The sequence below is a fragment of the Delphinapterus leucas genome, chromosome 9, assembly GCF_059928025.1.
Source record: "Delphinapterus leucas isolate spDelLeu-1000000601 "Yukka" chromosome 9, BTC_Dleu_Yukka2, whole genome shotgun sequence".
Lineage (NCBI taxonomy): Eukaryota > Metazoa > Chordata > Mammalia > Artiodactyla > Monodontidae > Delphinapterus > Delphinapterus leucas.
In genome coordinates, this window is record NC_143137.1 from 28,098,526 (window position 1) to 28,121,599 (window position 23,074).

Sequence of the window (23,074 nt, forward strand, 5' to 3'; positions counted from 1 at the left end):
TGAGTAACTATAAAAGTACTTAAATACATTATATTTTGAATTCTGGATACAATTGTATTTTCCATTTGCCAATAGTAATACTTTTAAGTGAAAAATCCAAAAACACAATTTAGGAACCCAACAGAAAATAATCAGGTTTTTTTTTTTTTTATTTCAGAAAGTTTTCCTTGTGTTTTAACATTTGATACTCCATTCATTTCACTAAGACGAAGAAGTTCCCCCTATCCCCAGCAGATCAAAATAACTAAAGTATAATTAGTGAGAGTAGTGGTCTTGATTTTTATAAAGCCCATAAATGATGCTTATTTTAATGGAATTTATGTTTTCATATATATTGCTCAAAAGATTTAAAGCTTTTAAATCAGGGATATGCAAGGTAAACTTTATTACAAAGTATCCCAAGGACTGTAATCCTCCTTTGAAACAGCTGCTCTAGTGGCGTTGTGGGTCCCTGGAGGAAAAGTGACAGTCACACTGAATGGTGGCTTGGGCAAGGGAGGTTTTGATGTGCATAAATGAGGCTTAGACAGGCGGAGCCAAGACTGGGAGAAATTACTTCCTGGTTGTGAAGTGCTGACTCATCACCTCCCCCAGTGTTACCTAGGACCCCTTCCTACCAATAGGTCTAAGGCAATTTGTGTACTTGTTTTTTAGTATGTTATGCTGTCTCTCTCTCTCTCTCTCTCTCTCTCTCTCTCTCTCTCTCTCTAGGTTTTAATGAAAGATATTGCCACTCCCATACCAGCGGAAGAGGTGAAAAAAGTGGTCAGAAAATGTCTTGAGAGAGCTGCCTTGATCAATTACACGAGACTCACAGAATATGCCAAGATAGAAGGTCAGTGCAGTAAGCAATTGCCGAAATGGCAGTGAAAGCCAACATTGCCTATTAACTGCATTTTCTGTGAGAAGTCCTTTCCTTTCTTGAACAAACCTGTGCCATGGCAGAGGGAAATGTCTCATTAAAACCTCAGCTGGTGAACTGAAGAGCTTTTTCCTATTCATTGCCTTAATATGCCTCCTGGGACTCTGCTTGAATGAAAGACCCAGGATTCATGCTTAAGTTGTCCTTTGTTCTTACTTTGAGTTTTGAAGAAACCAAAATGTGTTTTCATGGGTTGTATGTTTTGACATTACAGTAAGTATGTCTAACATTTAAACTATGGGCAGTGTAGTCTTTCCTGATCAGTAACAGTGTAGTATTATTTAATTTTATTTTTGGTTCTGCAGCATCTCTCAGAGAAAGAGGAAACTTGTTGATTGTCGTGAGGGCTGAAATAAACTGATAGAATTTCCTGCAACTTTTAATTGCTTACAATATATTGATGCATTTGTAAGATTAGATCTCTTGAGAGGACTGTGCATTTTTTCTCTTTCTTCAGGTTTTATTCATTAAGGATAATTATTTTATTCATTTAAGGTTTAAGATAACTTAGAAATACATAGATTGAAATTTGTGGCAAAGTCACACAATCAGCTTTTATCTGACAATCCTTTGACTGATATAATTAAAAGTAATAGAAATGACCTCAGGTTCTTTAATTATCATAAAACTAGCTTGTGTAATACATGTAGCATTAACTTAGGGAGGAAAAAAGTTTATAGTGTTAAATACTTATCTCTAAAAATAAAAAGTAAATCATCTGTTAGAAAAAATTTAGTAACTTTTAATATAAAATTGTATTTAATGAATTATAAATTTATTAATTAGTTGATACTGTGATAGATTCATCAAAATTGGGACAATGAAAAAGATGATTATAATTGGCTGTGTTATATCCTTTTTTCTCTCCAAATCTGATCAAGCTTTCTAACAAGCACGTGATAACCAGCCTCCTGAGTGATTAACAAAAAAGCCATCCCATCACTATAGCAACCAATATTATATCACGAGAGTAACAACATGAAACCTCCTTAGATACCAGTTTAACATCATTAATTATGATATCATGTTGTGTTAAAGCAGAAGCAATGAATATTAGGTCATTTGGGGAAAGTGGAACATAAACAGATTGGTTTTCACGTTTTGAATACTCCTTCAAACAATTTTCATGTTTTGGGAATATTGGGTATTGTGAACATGGATTGAAAGAATTGATATAAAAATAGACATATTAAAACCTTTCAACTCTGGCAAAGAGAAAAAATTGTAGGCAACCTGAGTAAACACAATATTGTTTTATCTAGATATTATGAATGCGCTCCAAAAAACTATGAGAATCCTTTTGGTCTTAACTATTTTAGTTATTTTTGACCATTACCTTATCCAACAATACTGAAAAGATATGCAGTATATTTTTTGTTTTATCTCTGTATTTATTTTCTAGTTGTAGAATCCATTTTAATATGGACAAATGAAGAACTTTCTTTTATTTGTACACAGCCATGGGCTCCTCTCATTAATCAGCTAGATAAACACGTTAACAATGGTGATCAGAAAGGAATAGTTATTCTTCTGGATCACACACAAAAACAAGTCTGTGTTAGAGAAAAGCCTAAAAGAGGACCCAATGGAGAGTGAGCAGGGAACTCTCCCACCTCTTCCTTTCTGGAGTCACCCTCTCTCTTATCTCGAGTCCAGTGTGAGAACATTCTAGAAGAAGGATCCTAGAAATCTAGTCAGGTAGGACTGCTGAGCAGTCTCTTTTCAAAAAAAATAATAAAATGCATACTTACTAGATAAGAAAAGCTTTTATCCTTTTCATTTTCTCCCTTCTCCCCCTTTTTTTGTATCTTAAAAAATAAAGTGCTTTGTTTTATGCTCAGGCTCAGACCAAGACCAAAGTCGACTTTAAGTTAGAAATAGGAAATGGGCTACTTTTCTTTGCTTGATTGGTCTTTTACGTTACGTGAGTGAGCAACACGTGTAGAGTTTGTTTTTCTCCTAAATTCTCTTCTCTTGTGTTTTAGGCCCAGCAGAAAAGGAAACAGGTAATTAATGTTTGTACATGCATGTGCCATTATTTCTAATGTGGCGGTGTTGTGTTTTGATATGGATGAATAGCTCTTTCCTTTTCAGGGCTCCTGTTAGATCACTTTGACCAAGATACTGAAAAGAGTTTGATTTTATTGGAACTGTTGCTAATGCTTTGTATGGAAAATATAGGCCATTTATCTCTACAAAAGTTCAGCGATGTTTTTTTGATATGAATTCAAAGCAAAACACCTGAGGCTGTATTAATGTTATGCATTAGGTTTTAACCACATACACTAATCTTATTTGGAAGCTGTTGCCAATATTTGAAGGACTCTTACAACTAGAAAAGAGGACCATCTTTCTTTCATCACTCCTGGAAGACAACCTGAGAGTAAAAATGCATAAATGCTATTAAGTAAAAAGTAAGCAGCTCTTAACTTGGAAAGTTGTTAATCATAGTAATGAGCAGAGGTTATAAAATCCCATTCTCAAGAAATTGCTAGGAAAGAGTTCTTCTCTGGGTCTCTGAGATTTTAAAGATTTTGTTACTTTTGTGTGTGTGTGCGCGCACGCCACTTATCACAGTTGTAATTAATTTATGTATGTATTTATTTTTGTCTGCGTTGGGTCTTCGTTGCTGCGCACAGGCTTTCTCTAGTTGTGGCGAGCGGGGGCTACTCTTCATTGTGGTACGCGGGCTTCTCACTGCGGTGGCTTCTCGTTGCGGAGCACGGGCTCTAGGCGTGCAGGCTTCAGTAGTTGTGGCTCACAGGCTCTAGAGTGCAGGCTCAGTAGTTGTGACGCACGGGCTTAGTTGCTCCGTGGCATGTGGGATCCTCCCGGACCAGGGCTTGAACACGCATCCCCTGCATTGGCAGGCGGATTCTTAACCACTGCACCACCAGGGAAGTCCCACAGTTGTAATTAATTTAATTAATGGGCCATTATGTATTCATCCTGTCCATCTCCGCTTCAGCCTCTTGCAGGCAGGGTCTCTACTGAACTTGTTCACTGTTGTATCTCCAGCACCCAGCACTGTGCCCATGACACAAAGTAGGTACTTAGTAGTTGGAAAGAGACAAGAGGTCCATTAGTTAAGTTCCATTTGAAATCAGTGGCATGAGAGACAAGTGATGAACCTTTCTAATCTGAGTTTTCTCATCTTAGTCAAATTTTGCATGCAGTCTTATGGACAAGTTTGTTTGGGTTTTTTTAACTGAAGTCTTCCATTAAGGATGCTATTTCTTTTTTCCGACCTTCACTTCTTTCCCAGTATTTGACCTCAAAAAGTGTCAGGAACAAAACACTCAGAGCCAGGAAAAGGGGAAAGAATACACCTACAATGATCGCTGAAGTGCACTTTAGAAAAGATGAATTAGAAAAAAATATTACCATCCCCTCTTATGACAGCCCGCTGTGATAGCAGCAGCCCCATGATCTTTAGCAAACTTTTTCAAAACCTCGTATAGCATCTTATCTCCCACATTTCTGCTGTAAAAATAGTTTTTATATAACTTTCAGACAAGAAGTCTAGGGTTGTTAGTGGTTTTCCCACTTGCCATAGAGTAAATAAGTCAGCCAGCTGGGGCTGGAGTCAGGTGTCCTGATCCCCAGCCTACAGAGACTACACTCCTGCCCCTGTGAAATAGGAAGGGGCCACCATACGCCATGACGAGGATGGAGCAGAGGCAGTTGCCCTGCTTGTGACAGTTGCTGTCCGCTGTGTACAGCACTTCCAACCAGATGAAAGGCTTCCCTTCACTTGTGTTTAACACCGTACCATGGCTCAACTGTCTAGGCTGCAGACTCTGGGAAAAATACTTTTTTAAAAGTCAAATGCTTGTATAGGAAAGAGAAAAAAATCAGTATAGCCTCAGTAATTTAAGTGAATCGAAGGGAAAGCTACCCTCCATTGAAGACTTCTGAAGTAACAGAAGAGAGGTTTTTAAGAAATGTAGTTACATTCCTTTAGTTGTATTTGGTTGCCAGTTAACAGGGTTACCTAGTAAATGTTCTTGGAGGTGGTTTTAAAAGTGAGTAAAAATGAGAATATCAATTGCATGTGTAAGAGCTTAAATGCTTGATAAGACTTTGAAACAGTACTCTCCTGAGCATTATAATCATTATCCCCCGTTAGTTTGCTCCACATAGAGAAGAGGAAAATTTGGCTCAAGGTTTGTCATCACGTTGTCGTCTATTGACCTGCCTGTTGCCCCAGAGGTTTTTCATTTACACTGCTTCAGTAGTTCCTTAAACAACTCTTCAAAACAGATATTTTACAGAAGAGATAACTAAGACTTCAGAAAAAGGCGGTAACTGGCACAAGGTCGTGCTGCTATTAAAATTCAGCAGACCTGAGATTCGCACCCATGTTCCTCGGACACCAGAGGGCTCCTCTCCCCCTGGCTGCCCTGCCTCCAAGGCTGTCTGATCCAAAGTCGTGGCATTTTCTGATAAACCCCTCACACACATCACAAAAGCCAAGGGTTAATATTGGTAGCGTCTCTTTTTCCAAAAATAATATTTATTTAATAATAGGAGCAAACACTTACATGCCAGGCACTATTGTAAGCACTTTACATGTATCTCTTTATTCTTTACAACAAGGCTTTACAGTAAGTACTACTATTATTATTCCTTTTTTAGTAAACCAAAGCAGAGAGGTTATTATCTACCAGCCAGTCTCTGGTCACATAGCTAGTAAGTGGGAGATTAGAACCCACTGTCTACCTATTAAGATATCTTCTTATTTTCCTATGTCTTCCTTCCTCTCCATTCTTGGCAAGCTTGCGTAGTTCAATTTGCACTCAGTTAACATTCACGGACATGTAAAAAGGAGTCTGGAACAGTGCTGCACATAGAAATATGATGTAACTTGAAAGAAAAATTGTAGTCACATTAAAGAGGTAAAAAGAAATAGGTGGAATTAATTTTATGCATATAGCTTATTTAACCCAATATACCCAAAATATCATCATTTTAAAATGTATTCAGTATACACAACTATTGAGATATTTTACATTATTTTTGTCCTATGTCTTTGAAATCCAATGGGCATCTCCCTCTCCCAGCACATCTCCATTAGAAGTAGCCCCGTTTCAAGTACTCATCCACCACATGTGGCTAGTGGCTGCTGAATTGGACAACACAGGCGTCTGGTTGGAAGGCTAAGAGCTGAACTCCAGAAACTGACTCTTTTTATTTTCCCGGACACATGTTAAGTGTCGGGTGTTGAACGTGATTAAAATGTGCAGCCTCCCCCACCCCGAATGTCTCTTCCCTGTCCCTGCTTTATTTTTCTCCATAGCCCATTTGATCTAACACACAAGATAGTTCTTTCATCCAGCTATTGTCCTAGAATGTTAGCCCCACAAGAGCAGGGCTTATGTATTTCAAAACTGCTGTATCTCCAGTGCCAAGAAAAGTGCCTGGTGCGGTGTTACTCGATAAGTACTTCATTGAATAAACGATTGAGTTAATGGCCCAGAGAGTGATCAGGCTCTTTAGAGCAGAGAGAACATCTGTAAGCTGGCAGGTTGGCTTGCAAAAGATCATTCAAACCAATCACTGAATAATTAACAATATAGAGCAAAAACTAACCGCTAAAAAATAACAAGGTTGGAACAATTAAACCAGAATTTCATGCCCTTTACAATGGTGTAGCGTGGGAGTGAGGAGGCACTAACTCTGGATCACAGACGCCAGAAGTTATAGACAGCAGCCATATTAATGATAGTTAAGAATCTAACCTGTTTCAGTTGTTTCTATAATTCAGCGTGTTGCTCAGTTTGACTCATAGTTCTTGTCTATCCTTGGGAATTCTTCCGATTCTCCACTGGCAGCACAAATTTGCAGAATAAAGGAATTTTACAACTCTGTAATAGATGAAATAAAACAGATGACCTCTCTCTAAATGCCTTCTTTCCTTCTTGGGAATTATTCACATGTGTTTTATGAGAACAGATAGTCCATTTTAAGAACTTGAAACTTCTAGAAAGCGATTTTTTTTTTTTAAGTTTTAAGAGAAGTTTGAGATTTACACTGTTGTGAAATCAGCTAGTTTTCTTCTTTGGTTTAATTTTATCCCTAACTTTTTATGTAATAGTAAGATCATTTTTATTTATAACCCAAGGTTCAAAATGATACTGAAACTTTATGTTTCTCATTGTATTTTTCTTAAATCACATACCTTGTTGATGCAGATTAGCTGTTACTTTTAAAGAAGAATCCATTCTTTAATTCACAGAATTTTTTATGGACAAGAACAACTCTAAAACATCTAATAACAGTCCCTGTCTTCTCCTGAAAACTACATAACGTATTGTGACTTATGATAAAAGAGGAGGGAGACCACTCCTTAGAGCTTGCCTTGACCTGAGATCTTTTACGTAAATTTGGTACCTAAGCTTCTTGTGAATCTCAAAACGTGGAGGTGCCCTAAACAAAAGGTAGCATGGAATGAACAGGCAGAGGCTTTGTGCAGTGATGATCTCTCAGGGCCCTCTGGTTGCCAGGTTCCCAGGTCTAACCCCCAGTGCTTTCATTTTCAAAGTCTCAGTTGAACAGAACAGAGATGCTTTCCCAGAGGGCCACGCTGCTCGCTTGCTTTGAGTGGAGAAGTTGCACTGTGGCCATCCTTACGTCATTAGGATGTGTTTGCCATCGGGGTGGCATTTTCATTTAGCACTTCATTGTCAGAGTGTAGCAATAAATAATAAGTGAAATCTGTTCTACTGAAGGACATGTGTGTGCACAGAAATGAGTGTATAAACTGCACAGTTGATGAAAATGCTTTTTGTTAATGAATAATTTCATATTAATATTTCTAGGATAACTTAGCAGTGTACTCTCATAAAAGTTTTTTGAGTTTCCTTATAAATTTGATTCTTAAATTTTCTGAGTATTATATGTTACCATGAATTCAGGCTACAATGCCTAAGTAATAGACCTGAAATTTTGCACTCCCATAGCACTGGCAACACTTTGCAGGAGGTAATTTGTATACTAAAAGACACAGGGCCCTCACCTTAAAAATGACAAAACAGAATTAAAGAACTGAAGAACTTCTGTCCAGCCTATTTGGACAGTGTGGCTTGGACTCTGGGACTTAGGCCTGAAAGTAAAACCTCCGTGACCAATTCTGCTTCTGATGATTTCGGGACAAATTGATAGATACGATTTCCGGCTCTAAAGCAAAGAGAATGACCTATTGTCTTTTTATTTAAAATATTTGAGAACATCATAGAAACCTGTAAAGTTTTTTTTTTTTTTTTTTTAGTTTGTAAGGCAATCTGTGCATATACAATAAAAACTCATTGCTTGAGCTACCCTGATTTAGCATCTGTGATTACCTGGATAGGATCAAATTAAAATTTATCTTTGCACTATATACAAAGAAAAGCTGTGAGTGTTTTTCAGATGGTCAATGAACTGTTTAAGTTACCTAAGAAGATAATTGTTTTCTGATAACCATAAATTACTTTGATTCTATCACGGAGTATGATACAATTGAAATGCTAATTTTAAAGTCAGCATGTTCTTCTCAATATATTGAATAAGATGTCTTTCACATCTCCTTGCCACACCATTAGCCTTATTCTATATAATGTATGTGCCAGTAAGTATTAAAACCATATTCTCTTTTAAGGACTACGTAAGTAATATGAATTCACTTTGGCTATTTCCATATCTGATCTGGAAGAATGAGGATTTCTAGTACATTTGCCCCAACTTCTCTCCCACCAACTCGCTAGCCCCTCAAGATAAGAACCCCGCACTATATAATTTGTGTTCATGTCAATTAGTCAGCTCATGACAATGTTGACAGATTCATCCCCATGTATCCAAAGCTGGTTTGGGGATATAACAAGCAGGAGTTGCAGGAATTATTGCTTAGAAGAGGCAAGTAAAGGCGTGATTTGCTTCTGTCTGACAGAGCTTTCAAGCTCTGTATGTACCTTTTGTCAGCTTAGGACAGAGGACAAGAGTGTGGTGCAGTTGCTCAGTAGCTCTCGGCACACTCAGGTCACTAACCAACTAAGTGAAAAGTCAAATGAAGAGACGAGGTGCACCCTTGTACACCAGTGGCAACCCGATGGCAGTGCTTTCAGCACTCCTGGGACCTCTGCACCCACTGTTTACACACAGCTTTAGTGACCAAAGGACGAGGGTTCTGTCAATTCCAAAGCATGGAGACATTTAAAGACACTTAGGTCTCTCTCCTCTAAAATTAGTTCTGGGTCTGCATTCCTCTAACATCCTTGCTGACTGATCTTCGTTTAATTCTGAAAAGCGTTAGTATGTGTTACACTGTCTAAAACAACTGGTGGCCTTCTGTCCTGCTGCCCTCTGCTTTTGGCCTTGTGTCCCTCATACTGGGGTTAATATTACCAGTGCCGAGTGATTTGTAATGCCATGAGATCGTTTGCGACCCAAATGAGCAGAACTTTTCCTTGATTCACAGTCTTTGTCAATGAGTCATCCATCCTTTCTCTCCATTTTTATTTCATTCTATTTTGAGTGTGAATTACAATAGATAAGGACGATCTCAATCAGAGACAGTTGTAGCTAATTCCACATGTAAAAAAATGAAAACTTGATTCAGTCTTGAACAATATTCTCCTTCCGGATCAGGCTATAATAGGAACTTGATCTTAAGTTTAAATGACACCTAAGTTAAAGGTTATTTAAGGGCAGACACTTCCTTTCAATCTTGTAAAGTGCATAGTAAGCCTCGGCTTTCCAGCTCTGTACCTCCCAACTTCCTGTTATTTATACTCACCTGTGTCTTCTTTTCTGCATCATCAGGGGATGAGGCATCTTCCTCTTCAAGGCCGACGTGTCCACCTATCATGTTGATCCTAATTCCACTTACCTCTTTCCGGATGTATTTTACTGCATTATATATCGCTTCTTTCTCCTGTGGCTTGTACCTCTGTCTTCTGTTACATATTTCCCTTCCATTTATAATCATGGTATCTCCCTAAATAATGCCTTATCCTGAGCTCTACACCTCCTGTCAGCTGCCATCCAAAAAGCAGGCTATACTCTCACCTTCTTTGTACTCACCTTCACTCCACTTTGCCCAAAGAAGTTTGGCTTCCAATCTCACCAGTCTGTCTGGTGGGGAGTTAGTTACACTAGCCTGGAGCATGGCTGGTCAGAAGGAGAGCTGAAGGGAGGAAAACTTTTAAATTCTGCTCCTGCCTCCCCACTACATTGCCTTGAGATGTCTAACTCCTTATCTTTTGTCATTGGAATTGGTAGCAGTAGGTCAGGTGGTCAGTGTCTGTGGTATTATCATAACAGGGCCTCAGCTGTGCTGCAGTGGGATGTTGATGAAAATAGGAAAGGGCTGAGCCACACCTGCTCATCCCTTCACTCCTCTACATCCGAACCCTGTAGCCTGGTGAATTACAGGGCTGTTGACCAAGTGCTGTTGCTTTGAATCTAACAAATTCATGGTGAATCCCTGTGCACAGGAGTTGCCTAATGACTTAGTAGGAAAAGGAAATTATCAGTGTTGGTTCTGTGTTGCCTGGAACTCTCTGCTCCAAAGCTTAAGCTTCTGTCTTTTCGAAGTCCCTGCAAAGGACACAAGCCTGCCCATCACCCCATTCTTTGTACCTCCAAATGGTCGTGAGCTCTCAAACTAAGATTACTAGACTCCTAAGGAGTGCAGCTCTTAGTAAAGATGATAGGTGATATCCACCTGGAACTGATGGAGCAAGAATTTAAATTGAGCATAATACTCTCAAGGTGATACAGGAGGATGCTAGCTTGTCCCTTCTTGATGCAGGGACAAGAAGTCATGAAGAACCAAGTGGAAATATTGGGTATGAAAATAGTATGGTTGTAAGAAAAACAGGATACAGGATGAATATAGCTGAAGAACTTGATAGTGACCTAGGAGATCAGAATGGGAGCTGCAGGGAAGGAGAAATAAGTAGACAATACAAAAGGAAAGCTAAGTGATATGGAGAATAGAAATAGAGTAAGACAGACTTCCATCAGACTGGTTAAGAAAAAGATGCAGATAAATATAGTATGAAAGAGAAAAAGTAACTAGAGACACAAAACAATAGAGTATTGTGAACCAATACAAAATTGAAAGTCTCAAAAAACTGTATATTGGTAAAGTCAGCACAAAAAACAAAACTCAAGTAGGCCAATAAATTTTAAAGAAATTGAAATAGTTGTCAAAGATCTCCCATCCCCAAATTCCTAGACCCAGTTGTTTTAGGAGGTAAGTTCTACCAAACTTTTAAGGAACAAATAATTCCTATCCAAAATAGGTTCAGTAAAATGGGAAGTGAGGGGAGTTCATTTCATGAAGCAGGTATAATCATGATTCCCAAACCTGATCAAGACAATAGAATAAGAGAGAAATAGGGCTTCCCTGGTGGCACAGTGGTTAAGAATCCGCCTGCCAATGCAGGGGACATAGGTTCAAGCCCTGGTCCGGGAAAATCCCACGTGCCACGGGGCAACTAAGCCTGCAGGCCACAACTACTGAGCCTGTGTGCCACACTACTGAAGCCCACGTGCCTAGAGCCTGTGCTCTGCAACAAGAGAAGCCACCGCAGTGAAAAGCCTGTGTGCCGCAACGAAGAGTAGCCCCTGCTCGCTGCAATTAGAGAAAGCCCACGCGCAGCAACGAAGACCCAACGCAGCCAAAAATAAGTAAAATTTTTAAAAAAGAATTATTATAGGTCCATTTCATTATAAGCATCTATGCAAAATTCCTAGATATGATATTAGCTCACAAAATCCAACAGTGTATTTGTAAAATAATATATCATAGTCAATGGGATTTGTTCCAAGAATATAAAAGTGATTCAACATCAAAAAACTAAAAAACTTAAAGATCAAATGATCTCAATAGATTTTTTTTTTTTGGCGGTACGCGGGCCTCTCACTGTTGTGGCCTCTCCCATTGCAGAGCACAGGCTCCGGACGCACAGGCTCAGCGGCCATGGCTCACGGGCCCAGCCGCTCCGGGGCATGTGGGATCTTCCCGTACTGGGGCACGAACCCGTGTCCCCTGCATCGGCAGGCAGACTCTCAACCACTGTGCCACCAGGGAAGCCCCTCAATAGATATTTTTAAAAGGGTGAAACAGTTTAACACTTAGCCATAAAATGAAATTAAAAAATAGACTGTTAGCCTAGATAGACTTCCTTAGCTTTATAAAATCCATATAGGAAAAGACCTACAGTGAATATTTAATGAAGAAAGTTTAAAGGCATTCTCTAGGATTAGGAACAAGACAAGTACATAAACTTTCATTTTTCACAGTACTGAGAGTCTCAGACTCTACATAAAATGAATGAAAAAAAGGTGAATTAAAAGAGTGGAAAGAGAGGAGATAAAACCATCATTGATCATCTCCCTAGATGATCTTCTCCCTAGAATATTCTACAGGATCTAAATAGAGCCTATTAGATACAAAAGTTCAGCAAGGTTGTAAAGTCAGCCTGTTAAAATCAATAGCCTTTCTCTACATCAGAGGTCCACAAACTTTTTAGTTTCAGGACCCATCACACTCTTAAAAATTAACACAGATCCCAAAGAGCTTTTGTTTATGTAGGTTATATCTACCAATATTTACCATACTAGAAATAAATTTATAAAATGTCATTGTTTAAAAATAAATATAAACTCATTACTTGTCAACGTAAATCATTTTCATGAATGAAGAAATTTCCAAAACAAACAAAAAACTATGTAGTGAGAAGTTTACAGTGTTTTACCTTTTCGTACATCTCTTTAATGGCTTCCCTAATAGAAAACAACTAGATTCTCATACCTGCTCTGCATTCAGTCTATTGCAATATATTATTTTGGTTAAGACACGAAAAACAAATCTGGGCTTATATGTAGTTGAAAAGGGAGGAATATTTTAGAAAACTTTTCAGATAATTGTGGGTTTTCTTCTTTGATATTATACCAAAACTCGGCAACTGGGAGTTTGTTACAGTTTAATTGAAATGTGAAGTCTGAAAGTACATCAATGAACTTTTCATGCTATTACATTAAATTCCACTGGTTTATCATGTATTTTGAATAGATCTTTCACCGTGCATAATTTTTAACATTATGTATTGATTATTTGAAAAATATGCAGTGAATTGCAGTCTTCTTAACATTAACAAATATTATGTAATACCAAAAAATCACCCTTGTGAATATCACCCCGACTCATCAGAAGAGTCTTAAAGTATTAGGAAGCTGTCAAGCTCCTGACAGATACAAGTTTTCTAAAATTCTACTTTTCCTTAAAAGCTCCCATTTTATCATTGGCAACAAATACTATCTATTGTTTCCTTAAAGTGAGAGGTTTACTTCATTTTTCAGAAAGTATCTACCAAATTTCCAAGTCTGGATAACCATACTTTGCCAGTAGTCAAGTGGTTCTCTGTGAAAGAAAACAAAAAGCAATTAGCTCAGCCCTGGACTCAAACAATCACACAAACAATTTTCCTTGAGATAGTCATCATACTTCAGTACACAAAAGTGCTTTATGCAAATTTCTCATTTTGTCACAGGTGATACTTTTTTAAATGTATACTCAAGCGTAGAGATTCAATGAAATTAATAATTTTTTACTCTTTCCTCAAGGACATTCTTATGTAAAACTAGCTGTTTTTCTTGAGTGAATGGTGATAAAGAATACGTGATGAGTATAATTTAGCACCATAACCTTGATTCATGATGAGGTAACAGTTTTACCCACTAGTGCTTTTGCATCAGTACTGTAAATGTCAACAGAATTTAAAAGGCAAAACATCTTATTATGAAAGTACTTTTGACTATGCAGGCCCCCAAAAGGTCTTAGGGATCCACAGTGGTCCATGGACCACACTCAGAAACACTATTCTGCACCATCATTCAACTAGATAGATAGATAGATAGATAAATAAGGTACCTTTCATAGTAACCACCAAACTATAAGGCATCCAAGAGTTAACTTAGCCAGATTATACAAAACTTCCTAGACCTCTATAAAAAAATTTTGAAATTCAAATAAAGATCACAGAGTAATGTAAATAGATGTAGAGACAGTTCATGCCCTTAAGAGAGATGACTTAATAATATATAAACTCTCCCCCCAAATTAATCTATAAAATCACTGCAATGTCCATCAGAATTCCAGGGTTTTTTTTTTTTAATTTGATAAAGTTACTTCAAAATTTAAGTAAAAGAATAAAGGATACTGGAAAACTATATCACCTTAAGGAAAAAATAAAACAGTGTGGAGATTTGCCTTGCCAGATACTAAGACAAATTACAAAACCATCACCAAAGCCCAGGATCAGGCAGATACTCAGAAGAGGAATGTAGAGACAGAGTCATGTATAAATGGGAGACTGATATGCTTCATCGAGAATAAAGTGGGACCACAAATCAGTATGGAAGGATGGGCTGTTTCAGAGATGTTAGAAAGAAGGGCTCACTAAATGGATTAAAATAAACTGAAGCCCTCTCTGATAAAAACGTGGTCTCCAGAGAGACCTCAAAGTATTGAAGAAAACAGCTATCACTATAAATGCATCATTACTCTTTATTGTAACTATCTTCAACTAATATTTTTACCTTTTCACATCCTCAGTTTTCTAAGTGTCCAGTTTACTTACTTCATTTTCTACATAGAATTGTCAACCAACCATTTATGCTTGAAAAAAATACTTCACACTCTGAAATGAAAGCTCCATGAACCACACTGACTCTCAGAGTTTCAGAAGAAGATGTAAAATAATGAGGTAAATGCACAAGATATTGTATCAGGAGTACTTAATTAAGTATATCCCGGATTCCTCAGGATCTGGAAAAATTATATTCTTCCAAAAGCTTCTCTTGTGTGAACATTTGCCTTCTGCAAAAATTCTTAAAACATAAGCACCTCCTGAGAAAACCAAACGTTTATGTAATATCTCTTTCAGTTTGTTCCTTACTGAGAACTGTTCCCTCAGCCATGATCTGTAACACTCTGAACAGCTCTTGCTAGAATCCTATCTCCTTCCTCTGAAGATGCATGGAAATCTCATTACAAGTGTTCAACACCTGTTCCCTAAAAGGTCTCAGAAATGATGTCAGGTTATTCAGCTCACTTGACAGTGTGTCATGTATTTTTTGTGTGTTTGTTTTATTTTTACTTTTATATGGAATGTGATTCACAGATAAATGCAGTCTTGAAATAGCAAGCTTTCCTCCTTTCATGAGCAATTCTGTAGAATTTATCATTCTCTAAATCCAGGGTTTGAAACCAACTGATTGATGACCCTCTTATTTATTTACTAACACATGTCAACAGGTAACCAAGTGACATGCAGCAGTGTGGCTCCTGCAGCACCTTGTTAATCCGAGTAGTTTAGATGTATTAAAAAGTCTTTTCACTTGGACAAAACGAGAGTAATGCAAACTGACAGATTTCACCTCTTTATTTCTCAACAGAGTTTGTAAGTACTCAAAGCCTAGACAGATGACTAGTTTGGGAAATTAGGGAGATTTCTTGTAGACCACAGCGAAGTGGACGTAGAGCTTCACTCAATTTAAAGACCTAATTGAAGAATTTGTAATGCCGGATTTTTTTCAAAAGGGAAACCTATAAAATATCCCTGAGGCATCATCGGTGCATACACACACATTCACAGTGGCAGGCAGACCCACGATGTTAAAACCAACCATAGAAATACTCAGGAAGTCACCAAGCCCAACCCTACTCTCTACACTTGGTCTTTACACTTGTCCAGCTAGGAGACTCTCTCCAAATCTTGGCATCAAATACTTTATCACCATTAATGCAGGAGCTGGCTGCCCTAACAGATCTTGATTATGTGTCAAAGGAATCAAAGACATATGTACAGACGTCAAGATCTTTTGACTAATTTCTTAGCACCCAAGGCTACAAATCTTCAAATTATCTCTTTCATATTGTAGTTGCTGTGTCTGGGAAACTTCTCGTTTCTTCTCCTTCAGCTTGCTACCCAGCTGGCAAGCCTCTGGAGTGCCTTTCCCCTTAACCACTGCTCATTCCTGAACAAACCATCTTCACCTCCATTGCCTCACTGGATCCTGCTTGCCTAACCCCCACTGTTCACAGGCAGACTTTCTCCCTGAGAATGGAAAAAAGAGCATAAGTGGCAGGAGAGGTATAAGTGTGGAGGTGTGAGGGTATTATTCCCTTTCTGTGGGAATGTAACAAACGACCATGGAGAGGCTGCTTGTTTCAGGTAAATGTAATTAGAAGACAAGAAGATCTAGGCATGAAATTTAAGACGCTATAGGCTTTAATTATATGATAATTTAGTATTGGCATGGCATAATTGAGATTATTCTGATGGTTTTCAGTTTCTGAATCTGAATTATATTGGGGAGAAGTAAATACGGTATATATATATATATATATATGAAGAGCAATAAACCAGGGAAGGGGCCATTTCTCAGTTTCAGCTGCTGAATGTAATCTGTGTATGTGAAATACAGATATAGCTATCATGGCTAAAGCCCAGTCTCTAGAAAAGCCCCTGTTATGCAACTAGCTGACAGAACGGCCAGTGGAGGAAAATTTCTGCTGTCGTTAGAATCCTACCACACAGTTCCAGCCAGAGCTAACCAGAGCAAAGTAAATATGCATGTAAGAAAATTGTTTTCTCTTTCAAGGCTTCACAGGCTCTGCAGTCAGCAACACGATGTAGATATTTTCTTCCTGTGAGGTCTTAGATCTTCTGGTTTCACAGATTTAAGGAGAGCCAGAATCTCAGCAGCTAAAAGGGCTAAGTTAAAACTTTAATAAAACTCAAACCAAGGTGTCTGTTTTTCCAATCTTTTTTTTTTTTTTTTTTTCTTTTTTGGCCACACTGCACGACATCTCAGTTCCCCGACCAGGGATTGAACCCTGGCCATGGCAGTGAAAGCCCAGAATCCTAACCATGAGGTCACCAGGGAACCCCCCCCCTATTTCTCCACTCCTATAAGTCACATAATTATAAAAGCCTGTGACAAATGTTAAACCAAATAATATTAAATTGTGTGTGTGTGTCCTAATAATCCTCTCTCTGTAATTCCATCACCATCATGTCTTTAAGATCTTAAGAGGAGACGATGCCTCCATGTTCCTCCTCAAGGAAGGTTCACAAAGTGTCACTGACATTTACGTCCAGAGGTATCTGACTTTTTATGGCCAGGCACTCATGGATCACCACTGGCTGTTGCCTTATGGAGATTGCTCAGTTTGCCTCCAGTTTGACCGCCATTGCCTCTAGTCCAGTATCCAATTCTCCTTTGCTCTATAGCTGACCATTTCCTTAAAAATGAACTTATTGATGCGAAAGATAATCCAGGTAAAGCAGCTAATGTGACTGTGACTGCAGGACAGTTATTCGAAAGCAGTGTATCATTAGCATGGTTAATTCCAAGGAGATATTAACTGCAACTGTTGGTTTAAATGACAGGGTCATTAAACAAGTTGGCCCCAAAGGGAGCCTTGGGATTAGGAGGCCACAGACCTATTGTTTTCAAACATCTGTGGCATTGGTATTCTCATGGATTTTAAACGTCCATAGGCAGGCCATAACATCGTAGATTATTTTCATTCATCTAAGGATTGTCCAAATATGTACCTCATCCTATCTGGGATAACGATACTGGAAGGTAAAATGTGTTCCGATTCTACACAAAAGTCACCTTTTTCCTAAAATGAAGTTTATGTAAAGATATAGCTTGGGCTTCCCTGGTGGTGCAGTGGTTGAGAATCTGCCTGCTAATGCAGGGGACACGGGTTCGAGCCCTGGTCTGGGAGGATCCCACATGCCGCGGAACAACTAGGCCCGTGAGCCGCAACTACTGAGCCTGCGCGTCTGGAGCCTGTGCTCTGCAACAAGGGAGGCTGCGATAGTGAGAGGCCCATGCACCGCGATGAAGAGTGGCCCCCGCTTGCCACAACTAGAGAAAGCCCTCGCACAGAAACGAAGCCCCAACACAGCCAAAAATAAATTAATTAATTAATAAACTCCTACCCCCAACATCTTCTTTTAAAAAAAAATTATATATATATATATATATATATAGCTTGATTTTGGGTAGGTAAAGGAGGAAATAATCTGAAGGTTAAACAGTTCATCTTTGTTTTTCGTAAACACTAGTAGTTCTCAAAGTGCATTCCCCAAACCAGCACCATCAGCATCTCCTGGGAACTGCGAGTTCTTTGACCCCAAGCAAGACCTTCTGGGGGCTTCCCTGGTGGCGCAGTGGTTGAGAGTCCGCCTGCTGATGCAGGGGACACGGGTTCGTGCACCAGTAAGGGAAGATCCCACATGCCACGGAGTGGCTGGGCCCGTGAGCCATGGCCACTGAGCCTGCGCGTCTGGAGCCTGTGCTCCGCAATGCGAGAGGCCACAACAGTGAGACGCCCCCGTACAGCAAAAAAAAAAAAAAAAAAAAAGACCTTCTGAATCTAAGAACTCTAGGGGTAGTGCTGTCAATCTGTGTTTTAACAAGCCCTCCAGGTGATTCTGGTGCATGATGAAGTTGCAAACTACAGACCGATACTGAAAATACTCCATTCATTGATTAGGGTGATGTATTATGTCTGGCAGTCATAGAACCATAATAGATTGCAGTCAGAGAAGCCAAGAGAGAGTCAGTGATTCTCCATCCTTTTGCATCAGTTGACAGTACCAAGTCTTGGGGCGTCACATACTGGGCAAGTAAGTATAGGTCAGGCTGGAGAAGTGGGGTTTAGATTTAGACACCGCCTTTCTCCTGGATTCTGAGGTGGTCTTCTTAGCCAGAAAGTTATATACTATTCCCTCTAGGAGACTAAGTCGAGGGAGATTACACCCCCCCCCCCCCCACCGCCCGGAATCATCTAATCTAGTCACAAGCTCTAAAGGTGGCAGACAGGTGGGAGGGGGAGGGGTTGTTTTGTTTAATGGGAAAGTGTTTGATCTCCTGCCCTCCTTCCCTCTTGGGATGAAAAGGCCCATGAGTATTGAGATCTGGCAGGGGTAGGACTCCCAAGGGCCTAGCTGTACTAGACTCTGGTACTGTATCACTCACCACAGGTTGCTATGCCTGGAGCTAAAGGATGGGTCAGAAAATCTCAATAAAATTTACACTTCCCAACTGAGTCCTCAGTCTGGATCATGCGAAGAGGGAGAACACTGATCCCAGACAAGAATTAAGCTAGGTTTAAATTAGGACAAACTAGGGAGCCAGTAGAAATTCCCTGAGCCAGCTGGGCTGGCCTAAAGGGGTGTATGAATGGAAAAAGGCATTGAAGATGGAGGTGGTAGCTCAGATGGAACCATTTCTGATCTCTCTAACTGGTACAAATCATGTATGTGCCCATAGCAGTGCGCAACGTGTGTAATGTGGTTTTGCCCTATGTTTTTGTAAGAGGGTGAGGTGGCTGGTGGGAGCGGTCACCGTCTACTTTGGTGGAGAAGGGGCACAAGGAAATAGAGGGGTCCGTTCCACCATTTTTCATCGGGGTCTGTGGGTAGATAAGTTTTTCTGACCAGCAGTCCACAGAGGGTGCTGACAGTCCTTGCTACTGAATGAACTTTAGGGTTTCAGGTAGAAGAACTCAGGTGTTGTACCGTTGGCTCAACTTCCTTGTTTAGTTAAACCTCACAAGGCAGAGCCTCACTACTTGGGTCTCCACAGTGTCCCATGTAGATGCTTCCATGTTGCTGGAATCCTTACTCCTTCCAAACTGTAGGCCTTCCTTTAACTCCTTTCTCTAGAAAGTAGTCATTTGCCCATTTTCTCCCCCTCATTCCTCTTCTTTTTTCTTTCTTTTTCTTTTCTTTTTTATTTATTTATTTATTTTTTTTAGGATTTTTTTTTTACATCTTTATTGGAGTATAATTGCTTTACAATGGTGTGTTAGTTTCTGCTTTATAACAAAGTGAATCAGTTATACATAAACATATGTCCCCATATCTCTTCCCTCTTGCACCTCCCTCCCTCCCACCCTCCCTATCCCACCCCTCCAGGCGGTCACAAAGCACCGAGCTGATCTCCCTGTGCTATGTGGCTGCTTTTTTTCTTTTTTTCCCCAGGACCTGCAGTTCTCCCCAGTCTTTTCTTCAGGCATACAAGTTTCTTGCCTCAGTTACCTCCTGAATGTCAGGGCTTTCTCCGCATTCATCTGATTTTTGTCCTTTAGAGGGAGGCAGTTCTTTTTCTTCAGATGGGAGGAGGAAAAAGATGGGAGACCTCAGTGTCAGACTGCTGCTTTCTCTGATCTAATGTTTCTGAACTCAAACACCCACCCATTAAAAGGATAATTTGATTCTGAAGAACTCCATATATTACGCATGAGCAATTTAAAGCCCTCTTTTTGATATATCTTTGATCCTATTTCTCGCAAGCTAGTAACTCTTTTCTTGCATATTGAATGCATTTAATTCACTCTTTATCAGAGCTTTATTATAGAACTTCCTCATATTGACCAAAAATGCATGGGATGCAGCTCTATCCTCTACTTTATAAACTGGTTAGGGAAAGAGATACATAAATTGTTTGAAGGCAGAAATACTGTTTTGTTCATCATTTTATCCCCTCAGTTATTAGTACAATATCTTACATGCAATATATGTTTGTTGAATCGAATTCAGGGCCACAAAATCTGGGGATGTTGAAGAACCAGCAAGAAATCTTAGTGCAAGGGAGGAGATATGGGGATGTATGTATATGTATAGCTGATTCACTTTGTTATAAAGCAGAAACTATATTATTAGTTTCTCCAATAAATTGTACTTCAATAAAGATGTTAAAAAAAAAGAAATCTTAGCGCATATATAGGAATTATATGTTGGTGCACTCTAGCTGTTATCATGACCTAGATGCAGAGGAGAGTAGACAAGGCAGTACTGCAGTGGGATTATCACCATTGCCCTTCAATCCAACACCATCTTGAATTCTAGTCCTTGTTTAGCTGCAAGTACAGATACAATCAGTCTGCTAAAAGTTAAGGTCAAATACATTTCAAATTTCTTTTTATCTTATATGGAGAAAAATGGACTGAAATGATTTTACTGGTCTTCTCCCCATATCCCCTTACAACCTTCACAATGAGCATCATTGTGTATCCAATGTGACACGCAGTGGCAGGAAAGGAGGCAGCCAAGGAGAGGATGCTGAGAGTATGCACCCTCTTTGAAGCAGGGGAACGGAGTTAAAGCCTGCTAACACACAATGGTCAGGCTGTCTTCTTACATCTCCCCACCTCTGACTTTTTTTTCCAGTGAGATCGCTTCTTAAATGTACACAGGTGCATAATTACAAGGGATTGCTTGGAGGAGCCTAGCAGTGTTGCCATAGAAAAGTAAAAGTGTTCCAGAATGAAGAAGTATCGTAGCCAAGAGCAATACATTGAAATTCATCAAGAAACCTTGCTACTTTGGGGTGTATTTGTTTTAAATGCCACTATTTGAAATGCGTTACCAACTACCAGCAACTTGGCGTGAAGCTTGAAGAATATAGAGGCATCTGTAATGCTGTAGAAATGTTGCAAAAAGAGGGAAAGTGGACATTTTAAGGGGGAATTCTCAAATATTCACAGTGCTCAGAATTTTAATGGAGCTGTTGATAACCTTGTTATCTAGTAGAGTTCTAGCTAAAAAATGCATTAAACTTATTGGCTGTAGTCAAATGAGTGGCAGCCAGAGATGGCATACATAGTGTACTTGATAAAAATGCTGTTTGTTTAAAGTATTAGAGTGGTCATTATGTTCAAGTACAAAGTTTTGATCCTCTCAGTAAATTTAATCTAGAAAGAATAAAGTGTTTCAGACTGTTTTTAAGTTTCAGTAGAACACAGGGTACTCTGTGAGTTTTTCCTTAAGAGAGTGTTAAATGTAAAAGCTGGTTTTGATATATTCACACATAAACAGAAATACGTTTTCAGGTTGCTTCCTTGATTCTTTCCCGTTATTGCCTACTTGTGGCTAAGGATATGGTGACTTTATAAACTCAAGCTTTCAGCTATTTCAGAAATTTATATTGAACATATATATTCAGTTGAGTGTATGTGTGTGTATGTTAATCCTATTCAGAGAATTTGAAAATGGAAAAGAATTCAAGTCACTGGATTATCACTGTTTTAACCTCTCCAAGACACTTTTCCCTAATCTGGAAATGGGGCTCCTGATTCCCTAACTTTCAGAATGGTTTTAGGGGTAGAGTAAATATTGTACTAAAGTATGTAGGAAAAATAAGTTTCTCTTCTGTGATCAAAACAATTACATTTTGTTGCCTTTCCCTTTCCTCATGAAGTTGAAATGATACAATCCAATATAGGTAAAGCCCAAAATTTATAGGAAGCATAGACTCTCTTAGCTAGAAGGAATCTTAGAGCATATATGGTTCAGTGATTCTTACCATTTGTTTGGCTCATAGACTACTTTGAGAATCTGAAAGTTGTGATCTTTCACTCCCCCAAAAATGCCTCTATACACAAAAATTAGCATATAATTTTAAGGGGTTCAAGGACTCCCTAAAACCTATTCCTAACCCCTAGGGTTAAGAATCCTCAACTTAATTCAACACCCTCATTCTAAAGATGGAGGGACTTCCCTGGTGGCGCAGTGGTTAACAATCCGCCTGCCAATGCAGGGGACATGGGTTCGATCCCTGGTCTGGGAAGATCCCACATACCACAGAGCAACTAAGTTCGTGCTCCACAACTACTGAGCCTGCACTCTAGAGCCCACGAGCCGCAACTACTAATCCCATGAGCCACAACTACTGAAGCCCCTGTGCCTAGAGCCCATGCTCCACAACAAGAGAAGCCACTGCAATGAAGAGTAGCTCCCACTCGCCACAACTAGAGAAAGCCCATGCGCAGCAACAAAGACCCAATGCAGCCAAAAAAAGCAAAAACAAAAAAAATCTAAAGATGGAAACATTAAAGAATATAAGTGATACGCTCTTGAGAATTAAAAATTATTTTGAAAACTCTTCCCCAAAAAATCTCTAATAATTTAAGAACACAGCTTCATCAATTATTTGAGCAGTGTCCTTGGACTACAGCTGCATTTCATTGGTGGACTTGCTGTCTTGTCCACCCTTGGTTTGTGAGTGACAGAAGAGCTATTTGCAGTCCCACACAAAGTGAAATGAAATAATTGGGGCATTGATTCTATTTTTAAC

The 23,074-nt window shown here is 39.2% G+C and overlaps 1 protein-coding gene across 2 annotated transcripts in view; it reads left to right on the forward strand.

The window, feature by feature from the left end:
• The window catches only part of CADPS2 (calcium dependent secretion activator 2), a 497,272-nt gene that overhangs the window by 375,143 nt on the left and 99,055 nt on the right, over window positions 1-23,074 (forward strand). For both annotated transcript variants that reach the window (XM_022582192.3, XM_022582255.3), the window contains exon 16: window positions 712-835. In XM_022582192.3, coding sequence (XP_022437900.2) covers window positions 712-835 — 124 coding nt within the window. The remainder of the gene's footprint in view (window positions 1-711; window positions 836-23,074) is intronic.